The sequence below is a fragment of the Stenella coeruleoalba genome (assembly GCF_951394435.1).
Source record: "Stenella coeruleoalba genome assembly, chromosome: 10".
Taxonomy (NCBI): domain Eukaryota; kingdom Metazoa; phylum Chordata; class Mammalia; order Artiodactyla; family Delphinidae; genus Stenella; species Stenella coeruleoalba.
The window spans coordinates 34,621,966-34,633,416 of NC_137156.1; the positions used below are offsets into that span (position 1 = coordinate 34,621,966).

Below are 11,451 nucleotides of genomic sequence, written 5' to 3' on the forward strand. Positions count from 1 at the left end.
AGATGGAGACCACAGCATGGATAAAGGCACGGTGGTTGGAAAAAAACAGGTCTCCTGGGAGAAAGCAAGGAGATTGCTATGGCTGGAGCACAGAGCATGTGTAGGTTAGTAGTGGAAGATGAGTGTGGAAATGTAGGAAGGGGCCAGCCTGAGTGTGTCCTCAAGGTCAGGGTGATGAGTTTGGATTTTATTTAATTAGCCACAGGGAGCCTTTGATGAGTTTTGAGACAGGTGGTGCTTAGAGGGAGAGGAGACCAGAGGGTGATGAGATGATGCCTCTTTCCTGGGAAACCATCACTATGAGAGGACGCCAGGCCCTGGATTTTGACACGATCCCTTTAGAGTGTGGGGTGGAAATCAGAGCACTGGGATAATGGGGTGTGGGAGATACAGCCAAGACCTACTGAGAACAATCCCATGGGCTCCATCTAGTGTTCAGGATTTCCTGAGCTCTGGGCCAAGCCCAGGGAGGTGGAAGCCACAGTCTCTGCCTTCTAGGAGTTTCTAGTCTATAGAGTGAGGAAACGTACACCAGAAGACAACTGGAGACCAATCCTAGACAGTGTGTGATCCGGCACTAAGGGGAGGGCACCAGCTGGGTGTGCAGTGTTTAGGGGTAGAAGATGAACTTGGTGGGCAGCCAGTGGGTCAGGCTTACTGGGGCTCCTGTCCTTGGTGGGAGGTAGCCCTGGATGACTTCTAAAGTGTCCCCAGACTCTGTACATCCCTGCTCTAGGAGGAGAGGTCCTGAAGGATGGGCAGAACTTGGACATGTAGAAGGAAGAGAAATGGGCTTTCCAGGAATGGGGGGCTGGGTGGTGGCGGGGCAGCCAGGGCAGACAAGGACTTAGGACGTATGGGGACGCTGAGGGGACTGACTGAGCTGTCAGGTCAAGCTGGGTAGGTGGGGCAGTAAAGCCCCAGGGCCTGGCTGCCTAGCAGGGTACCCTGGCTCGATGCAGTAGGCCAGGGGTATTCAGAAGGGATGTGATGTGACTGGGGTTTGGGGACAGTTAGCCCACAGCCATCAGACTCCTTGGGTCCCACCAGATAAGGAAAGGGTCCCTGGAGGGCCATGTTGTGGAGTCTTGTTGGCCTCACAAGACTTAGGGGACCCCATGGATTCTGCTGTATTCACAGGATGTGGCAAGATTCCAAGGATCCTATGACTTTCTTTTGCCTGATCTTCCAAACCTGCGGATTCCCCTACCCCAGGGAAAGCACTCCCTCGTTACGTTGCCTTCCACTCCAGTGTCCCTGGAGACTGCAGGGAGGAATGGGAGCTGATTTGGCCTTGAGACACAACCAGGCAGGTACCTCCCTCTCTGTGCCAGGCCCGGGTGGACCTCTAGTGCCCTCCCTCCCCTCCTCCATCCAGGGCCAGTGGAGACTCCAGGGCTCTGGCCGGGCAGTGGGTGGAGGTGGCCAGAGTGGAAAGTCCCCACGGGCTGGATTATATCGGTGTTTGGCAGGCCTGGTCTTGGCCTTCTGCCTGGGGCTCAAGAGCCTGACAAATCTGTTTGGAGCCCTGAGTGAGGGGTGAGGTGGCAGAGAGGGTACTGGCGTGGGGACTTTTTCCACTCACCCCAGAATGGAGACTTCTCCAGTGCCAGGTTGGCAGGCATTGGGCCAGCTCTAGGTCACCTCAGGCAATGAGAAGCTTGTAGCTGGGAAGCAGGCAGGACCCGGAGATGAGGGACAGAGGACATGGCAGATCAGGCTCGGGAGCAGGAATGAGGACAGACGAGAGCTGGGGAAGAGGGTAATGGGGGACACAGGCATTTTAGGAGAACAAAAGACATGGGCAGGGACTTCCCTGGTGGTCCAGTGGTTAAGATTCAGTACTCCCAATGCAGGGGGCATGGTTTTGATCCCTGGTCGGGGGACTAAGATCCCTTATGCCGCACCGTGAGGCAAAAAAAAAAAGACATGGGCGGAGTCTCAATGCAACAGAAGAAGAGAGACAACGAAGAACAGAAGCAGGGGCTGGCATGTCCCTCCTCCCATGCCCCTGCCCAGGCCTCCTGTTGCTGCAGATCAGTGCCAGTGGCACAACCAGAAGCCAGTGCGGCTTACTCTGTGGGTGTGTCCTGAGTGCTTGCTGAACTATGATGAGAATTGCTCCAAATGTCCCATTTGACCAGGAAAACCTCCAAAGCTGCCCCCAATAGCTCTGACTTCAGCCACTGGCAACCCAGCCCCACCATCTGCATCTGTGCTAACAATACCGCCAACATCACCACGGTCTGCATCACGCTCACCACTACCATTATCATTACCATCCTCCTAGCTACTGACCCCATCAACCCCCGACACTCCTAACTGCATCCCCCAAGGGGTTGGGGGTGCTGGAACCAGGACTTAAGTCAGAATCTTTGAGTGCATCACCTATAGACCAGCGATTCTCAACAAGTTTGCTCCCGAAAGGGACATGTGGCAATGCCTGCAGACACTGTTGGTTGTCACAACTGGGGGACTGTTGCTGGCATCTAGTGGGTAGAGGCCAGGGGTGCTGCTAAACATCTTACAATGCCGAGGACAGTGTCCACAGCAAAGAGTGTTTCGTTTGCAAGTGTCGGAAGTACTGAGGATAAAAAACCTGCCTATCGATCCTACGGCCCTCACTCTGCTCTCTTCTGGCCCTCCCCCTAAAAGGCTTACCTCACACCTCTGGTTCCTGCACAAGAAGTCATATTTGCCACTCCATCTTACGACAACTTTGATTTCTTATCGCTTGCACCTCCTGGCCTCCACTGCTTGTACTGAAAAGTCAATAAGATGAAAAGTCCTTTGCAGCCACCCTCACAAGGGAAAACACACAGAAATAACTGATACGTGGAGCCCAGGGTATGATGGGGATTGAGGTCATGCTGGTGCAGGGCAGGGAGGCAGGGGCTGGGCTCGGTCCTCGGGGTATAAAGGAGGAAGGAGTGTTCAGGTCTTCACTCCACTGACGCCACAGCTCTGAGCTGCTTCTCTACTGTGGCCAGCTGGGAATCGGCATCATGAAGTGGATGGTGGTGGCTCTGGTCTGCCTCCAGACCTTGGAGGCGGCCGTGATCAAGTGAGTCTGGGGCCTGGCTGCTGGGGCAGCCTTTTTATTTTTAAATGAACTACCATAGACTGGATGGCTTATAAGCAACAGAAATTTATTTCTCCAAGTTCTAGAGGCTAGGAAGTCCAAGATCAAGGTGCCTGTAGATTTGGTGTCTGGCGAGAATCTGCTTCCTAGTTCATAGACCCCCATCTTTTTGCTATCCTCACATGTTGGAAGGGACAAGGAAGCTCTGTGTATGATCTGCCTCTGCTCTGGGACTTCTGGACAGGGAAGGCTCCCTGAATTGGTGTAGGACAGGACTCAGCGGTGGGAGGAGATATGGCCTCTGCTTTCAGGGAACTTCCAGTCAAAGGGAGAAGCCCCATCTCTTCCCCCACTGATGAGAAAAGATGGATAGGAAACAGGGAGAATAAGGGTGACCACCACCCAAGCAGGTGCTGAACGGCCGGTACAATTATTTCTAGATAGGGAGACGTTTGCTAGTATTTTCCTTAAGGCCCCCAATTGATTTGGTAGATGCCAAAACCATCTAAGCAGAAACACCCGTCATGTAATCTCTACACGCTGAGGTGTCAGGGGATAGGGAACGAGGCGGCACAGCTCACAGGACATCAGGAGGACTCCCGGCCCGCCACTCTGCTTGCTATTCTACCACTAAAGAGTGATTTTTTTGGCGAAGAGATGGCTCCTCTCAGAAACTTCTTTGAATATGCAAATTCTGTAACTGTGATGGGGCGCAGTCAGCCATCAGCCTTCATGGCTCCAGGTGAATGGGTTTAGCTGAGAATTTCTGGACGCTGAAGGGTCTTGGGGGAATGGGGAAGAGATGGGGAAAGAAGTGAAAGCAGCAGGAATTCTGGAGCCTGGAACAAGGCCTGGGTGGACCCGCAGAGACCCCTAGGCAATGGCGGCAAGGAGGTCTGCGAAGACATGGGCAGAAACCCATAATTCAGTACATACAGTTCCAGAGCTGATTTGGGCTCCGGACCAACCAGGCCAACCTCCCCACTGTCCCGGCATCCTGAGAGGAGCGTGACTGATCCAGGCCAGACAAGTCGCTGCAGGGGCAGAACTAGGACCCTGTCGTCTGAGTCCCCAGTCTAGTGCCCTTCCCCTGGTCCTGTGCTCTGTCACAGCCAACCGGCACCAGGTGCCTGACAGCCACTGTACCAGAGGACTTTCTTTGGGGTGAACTTTGCCATCTATGAAACTTTTATTTTATTTTATTGGCCACATTGTGCAGCATGTGGGATCTTAGTTCCCTGACCAGGGATTGAACCCGCTCCCACTGCAGTGGAAGTGCGGAGTGTTAACCACTGGATGCCAGGGAAGTCCCTCTGAAACCTTTTTTAAAAATGCACAAATTGGGAATTCCCTGGCAGTCCAGTGGTTAAGGACTCCGCGCTTTCACTGCTGAGGGCGCGGGTTCAATCCCTGGTCAGGGAACTAAGATCCCGCAAGCCACGCGGCACAGCCAAAAAAACAAAAACAGAACAAAAATGTACAAATCCTACAAAGGGTAATGTCTGAAGTTCCTCTCCCCTGCCTGGGAAAGTGTTTATGGGATATCTGAGAGTGGAGGACCAGGGTGGGATGAGGACCCATGAGATGGGGTGGGGGCATGCATGGGTGAAGTCAGTTGTTTTCTGAATCTCAGAGCAAGTCCTGAGAAGAGTTTTGAAAGAAAGAGAAAGAGAGAGGAAGAAAATGAGAGGCAGAGGGAGAAAAAGCCAGAGAGAACCAGAGATTGAGACAGAGATGGAGAAAGAGGGAGACACACAGACACGTACAAGCCGCAGACACCGGGGGACAGAGCGGCAGGGAGCCTGAGGCAAACAGAGATGGAGAGAGAGAGAGATTGGGATATTAGAGCCTCTGTAGGAAAGAGGGAGGTCCTGCCCTGACCCCAGCCCTTCCGCAGAGTCCCCGTGAAGAAATTAAAGTCCATCCGTGAGACCATGAAAGAGAAGGGGATACTGGAGGACTTCCTGAGGACCCACAAGTACGACCCCGCCCAGAGGTACCACTTCAGTGACTTCAGCGTGGCCTCCGAGCCCATGGACTACATGGACGTGAGTCCTGACCCTCCCCGGGGCTCCCCATCTCCCTGCTGCCAAAGGCCAGGCCTGGGCTGTGAGCTGCGCCCTTCCTCTCTGCACCCTCCCACCCGGCCCCCGGGGCCTGCCCCCATCTCTCAGACCTGCCAGCCCAGAGACTTCATTGGCGGGCAGAGCACTCAGGGGCCCCTGCTGACCTAGCAGCTGAGTCCACAGAGACCTTTGCAGCTGCCCCGGGCGGGCTTGGACCGAAGGTCTGTGGGTTCTGGGCGAGCGTGGAGGGCAGGCTCAGGCCCCTGCTTCTGGTGCGGGCTGTGGGGCTGGTCACTCTGTCACTCTGTCCGTGGAGGAGGCTGGGCCTGATGGTCCCTGGATCCCGCCAGAGCTAACAGCCCGTCCATGTCCCCCGTCTCCCGCCCAGGCTGCCTACTTTGGTGAGATCAGCATCGGGACTCCACCACAGAACTTCCTGGTCCTTTTTGATACTGGCTCCTCCAACCTGTGGGTGCCCTCTGTCTACTGCCAGAGCCAGGCCTGCAGTGAGTGCTAGGTTGGGCAGGGGAGGGCGGTTGGCAGGGCAGGGCACTGACACCCTCTGGGGAAGGGCCACACTTCATAAAGATTGCTGGGGAGAGCTGCAGTCCCGGAGAGGACCAGGGACCTGTCCAGGGTCATGTGGCACATGCCCAAGCCAGAGGGAAGAAGCTGGCCATGGAGCTGGGTGGCCCCTCTGCTTTCCCTGCTCACCAATACATATCCCTTCACCTACTCCAGCCCAGCCCAGCCCACTCCACTCCATTCTGTTTGCTCTGGGCAATGCCATTCCATCCCACTCCACTGTACAACACTCTTTCTATGCTACTCCACCCCATGGTTTACTAAGTTCTTACTGAGTATCTCAAGGGACACGGGAGAAGGATATAGATGTGGTCCCCTCCCTGTAGTTGTATTTGGAGACAGGAGATATTCACTTCCTAGGGCTGCCTTGGTCCCTGCCAAAGCCTTGGGGTTTGGGTCTTGACGCCTCTAGTCCAGAAGGTCCCTCATTGGCTCCATCCTAGGCTATCTCAGGATCCTGGTGTGGCCAGCTTCTGCTCGGGGTGAGGTGAGGGTCAGGGAATGCACAGATGCCCTGGAGGTTCATTCACTCCTTCATCCGATGAGTAATTTCTCAGCACTCGCCATGTGTCAGGAGATCTGCTGGGGGTCAGGGAGATGAATAGATTCTATATAACCTGCCCATAGGGAGGTCACCATCCTAGGGCATCTCAAGGTTCTGTAGGTCAGAGGGGGCTTTGGAATCGAGGCTGGCCAGTTCTTGTGGGTCTTCCAATGCCAGGAATGTCATCTGGCCACCCCCTGACTCAGTGGCCGGTGGGGGGTGGGGCGTGGGAGGAGTGCTGAGTCCCCAGGATGTGAGTCCAGGCTGGGAGACAGGTGGGCAGTCCGGCAGGCCTGAGAGTGGGCCAGCCTGACTTCCCGAATTTTCCTTCCCTTGCAGCCAGCCACACCCGCTTCAACCCCAGCCTGTCCTCCACCTACTCCACCAATGGGCAGACCTTCTCCCTGCAGTACGGCAGCGGCAGCCTCACCGGCTTCTTCGGCTATGACACTCTGACAGTGAGTGATACTGCCGGCTGCCCCCGTGCCCACACCCAGATGTGGGGAAGGTAGTCCGGGGCTGTGAGCTGGATTCTAACCTCAAAGTCCTCACAGTCTGATGGGGAGACTTAGATGGAGGCCCTGAAAAATATGGGAAACACCTACTGCTCTACCGTACAGGCCAGAAAATCAGTACAATAAAGGCTCACCCAGGGACTTCCCTGGTGGTCCAGCGGTTAAGACTCTACACTTCCACTGTAGGGGGCACGGGTTTGATTCCTGGTCGGGGAACTAAGATTCCGCATGCCACAAGGCGCAGGCAAAAAAAAAAAAAAAAAAGCTCACCTATTCACTCATTGAACCCTCACTGCGGGCCATCATGTGCCAGGCACCGAGGGCACCACAATGGTTGGGGTGACCTGGTCCTTAAGGAACTTAAAGCCTCGGGAAGAAGAAGGTTGGGGTGGGGAATGCTGCAGCGGTCGGGGATGGCTTCTTGGAAGAGAAAGTGGCTTTTGCAAACCTGACAAGAAGAGAGGCAGCAGAAGCAAAGGAGGGATGAAGAACAGACCCTTGAGGGGTCTGAGGAGGGGGAGCCTGGGGGAGGTGGGTGGAGATACACTTGTCATCTCCCATCCTCTCTTTCCCCTCCAGGTCCAGGGCATCAAGGTCCCCAACCAGGAGTTCGGCCTGAGTGAGAAAGAGCCGGGGACCAATTTCCTCTATGCGAAGTTCGATGGCATCATGGGCATGGCCTACCCTGCCCTGTCCATGGGCGGGGCCCGCACCGCCCTGCAGGGCATGCTGCAGGAGGGCGCCCTCACCAGCCCAGTCTTTAGCTTCTACCTCGGCAGGTAAGGAACCACCTGGCGGTCCCCAGCTCCCAGCCCATTGCCCCCGTGGCCCTGGGTGGCTGAGGGTCAACACTTTGGGATTTGAAGGCCTCCCAGCAGGCATATCTGGCAGGGCCTTTCCTCCTGGGCTTCTGACTCTTCCTCCTCCCCTCCCCAACCCCTGCATCTGTCCCTGCCCACTCGGCCTCTTCTTTGTATTTCTTGGCCACGACAGTGTCTCTCCTTCCTCCGGCTGAGCTCTTCTTTGAGCATTGCTACTGCTTTCTCCATACCTCTTGGGCTTACCTCCTGCCCAGAGCCCCAGTTAGCTCATTTCCTTCTGACCAAATGTTTTCTACCTGGACACCTCTTTTGTGTAGAAATCTATTGCTTCATCTCCTTTGATCTATTGTTCTAGCCAGGTCCTGGAGTCTTCTGGTCTAGGTCCACCATGAACTCCTAACGAGTTGTTATTCTTACCACAAACACGAGCCAACTCAGTGATTTATGTGGATGGGCCCCGGTGCCAGGCAGTAGGAGGGGTGGGGGTGGGGGCGTCGCCTGGGGTGGACTTTCTTTCCTCTCCAGAATTAGACAACTACCTTCTAGAGATAGTCAATATCTACTCTCTGGGGCTTAGTCATCTGAATCTTTCAACCACATTATCCTGTTATGTCGGTTGCTGGCCTCTGTTTACAAGTACTCTGAGTTTAGCCCGTAGGAGCTCTGCCCAGTTCCACACTCAGGTTCGTCTTCTGTCTAACAGGGGAGGCCCTGCCCTCCCCTCCACCTGGGCCCTACCTCCCTCCGATCCCAGCAGAAAAATAACAAGCTGGGCCCGGGTCAGGCTCCCGTGGACACGCTCCACCAGCAGCACAAAGTGAAAGGGAATGGAGAACGTGGTGTGTGGCAGGGTGGGGGGCCAGACGACCAGAGGCTTCCCCAGAGGCAGCGCTTGGTGGAGCACCTGGGAGCCTGAGGCACTGGGAAGTCTGAGCTCCAATCCGGGGGTGGGGGGGGGGGGTTGGACACAGCCTCTTCCCTCAGGGAGCCCCATTCCGAGGGGAGACGCGGCCCCGCCCTCGGGGAGCCCTGGTCTGAGTGGAGACACAACCGTTCCTCAGGGAGCCCCGGTCTGAGGAGAGACGCCGCCCCATCCTCAGGGAGCCCCCGTCTGAGGGGAGACACAGTCGTTCCTCAGGGAGCCCCAGTGTGGAGCCAGGGCAGGACCTCTGTTTTCCTGCCTTTTCCACAGCCACTGCCTGACTCACTTTTGCTTTGCGTCCTGCAGCCAGCAGGGCTCTCAGGATGGGGGAGCAGTCATCTTCGGAGGTGTGGACAGCAGCCTGTACACGGGGCAGATCCACTGGGCCCCCGTCACCCAGGAGCTGTACTGGCAGATTGGCATTGAGGAGTGAGTCTGTGGTGGGCCCTGGGGGTGTGGGTACTTCCTCAGAGCAGGCTCTGAGGCACTTCATGTCACACGGGTACTGCCGGGTGGCGGGGGGACAGAGGACCCCAGAGACCTGCGCCTGCAAAGCCACAGCTGCCCTCAGCTGGGGTTTCAAGGCCCAGGTCGGCCTGGAGAAGGAGGGTGGGGTGGGGACAACATAGGAAGGGGCAGGACTGGGAATCCCAGACATTTTGGACCCTGTAGTCCAACCCTAGGGGCTTAGACATTAGAAAACTGGGGTGTGTGAGGGGAAGGGACTATTTTGCTCAAAGTACTTACAATGAATCAGTAACCCTGGCCTTCAGTGTTTCTAGAACCATCCTTGGAACTCTTTAGAAAGAGATTCCAAGGCCATTTAGGTGGCCTTTGACAGACTTTGGTATGAGGCAGGAGGATGGCTGGATTGACCTGTGCAGGGCCCTTATCTTCTGGAGGTGCACCTTGATTCTGTGGTTGCAGCTATCCCCTAGCTGCCCTGAGCTGGGAGGTGCTGAGGCCGCCCATCTCCTCACCGTTCAGGTTCCTCATTGGTGACCAGGCCACGGGCTGGTGCTCCCAGGGCTGCCAGGCCGTCGTGGACACTGGCACGTCTCTGCTCACTGTGCCCCAGCAGTTCGTGAGCTCCCTTCTGCAGGCCACAGGGGCCGAGGAGAACGAGTATGGACAGGTGCGTGTGGCGGAGGTGTGCCCCTTCCCTGGGGGAGGCCAGCCAAGGGGCATTTGTGGTTTTTCCTGGGAGCACAGGAATAGCTTGATTCTTGGCCTCCGTGCTTCTCGCCGCCCCCAGGCACTGGAGGTGGGGGCCCCAGGATGACTGGGGCTGGGAGCTGGCTGGGGGCCCGAAGGCTGATCCAGGGGAGCCAGATGCTTGTGCTAAAAGGGTGTGGGGAGGTCACTACTAGGCAGAATTTCCTCTGAGCTTCAGCCCCTTAGCGGAAACAGGTTACACACCTGCCGGGCTTTGCAGTAAGAGGGAAACAACTAGACTGTGCTGTCAAGCCCATGAGTGACAAGGGATAACCCTTCAGTCCACAGCTCCCTCACCTCCACAGGGCCATGCTCTCTGCCCCGTGCCCCCTCCTGAGCCCACCAAAGGGTTTGCCTAATTAATGCATTCCCACTAACTTTGGTGGACTGATGGGCCATGCTTTCTACAGACCTGCGTGTTTTAAAAGGACACTTGCAGAGAAAGGGGTGTAGATTTAATCTCTCTCATGGGGAAAATTCAAGCAAGAGTCATGTTTGGGGGTGAGAAAGATGCTCAGGTCCCCCCAGATCCCACCCTCTGCACGTGAGTCCTCATGTGTAACACGAGCAGTATTGGTGTTGCAGCCTCCAGTCCCAAAGCAGGCTTGGGGCTCAGGCCCGGGTCCTGAGGGGCTGAGGCGATGGGGTTGGCAGGTCCTCTCAGGGGGGAGATGAGGCATCCCGGGCCCTGTTCCTCTCTGCAGTTTCTCGTGGACTGTAACAGCATCCAGAGCCTGCCCACCCTCACGTTCATCATAAATGGTGTGCAGTTCCCTCTGTCACCCGCTTCCTACATCCTCAATGTAAGTCCTGGCCCCTGCATCGGGAGGGTGGGGGATGGGGGATGGGGGTGAGGGGTGGGAGGAAGGGGTGGGTAGCCAGAAACGCTGGGTCTCCTTACCTCGCGCCATTTCCTGATGCCTTGCAGCATTGATTTCTTTTCCCCATCCATTGATTCTAAACCCCTGTCTCTGGAACGCGGCTATGAAAGAGCAGAGTGCCACCTATTATTAATGATTATTATTAATTAGAGGGGAGGGGCGCTGGCTCTTTGTTGATCACTTATGAGAGTCAGCCCCTGAGTGAAGCACTTTGTCTACATTTCCCTGATTACTCGTCACAACATTCAATGAGCAAGATACTGATTCTATTTTACAAACAAAAACTTGGAGGTTCAGAGAGTTAAGTAACTGGCCCAAGGCCACAGAGCTAGTCAGGGTGAAGCTAAGCTTTGAACCCAAGTTGGTCTGGTTCCAAGACTTTACCGCCAGGCTGACCTGCTCCAAATCAGGAACAGGAGGGAGTCAAGGAGACCCTGCAGAGGGAGGCCTTTTGCAGCCTGCCCTCGGCCACGCCAGAATCCCCCACCAGCCCGACTCTGGCTCTGGAGGCTCAGTTGGCCTGTGAGCCCTCAAGGGCAGAAACTTCGGCTCACCTGTTTCTGCATCTGTGCTGCTGGCCTGGGGCTCTGGGCCGAGCAGTGCCCCGTCACTGTGTGAGCGGATGAATGAGTGTTGCCCTTCTGTGTTGTGCAGTACGAAGACAGCTTTTGCATGCTGGGGGTCGAGCCCACCTACGTGCCCTCCCAGAATGGCCAGCCCCTGTGGATCCTTGGGGACGTCTTCCTCAGGTCCTACTACTCCGTCTATGACTTGGGCAACAACAGGGTGGGCTTTGCCACTGCCGTCTAGACTCAGCGCC

General features: G+C 56.0%; 1 protein-coding gene across 1 annotated transcript; it reads left to right on the plus strand.

The window, feature by feature from the left end:
• Positions 1-2,978: 2,978 nt before the first annotated feature.
• Positions 2,979-11,441, plus strand: PGC (progastricsin; the record flags this gene model as incomplete). Its single annotated transcript, XM_079934311.1, has 9 exons — positions 2,979-3,064; positions 4,980-5,130; positions 5,537-5,654; positions 6,617-6,735; positions 7,372-7,571; positions 8,842-8,964; positions 9,523-9,670; positions 10,455-10,553; positions 11,289-11,441. The coding sequence occupies exons 1-9, from the start codon at positions 3,006-3,008 to the stop codon at positions 11,439-11,441; spliced, it is 1,170 nt and encodes a 389-aa protein (XP_079790437.1). The 5' UTR covers positions 2,979-3,005.
• Positions 11,442-11,451: the final 10 nt, after the last annotated feature.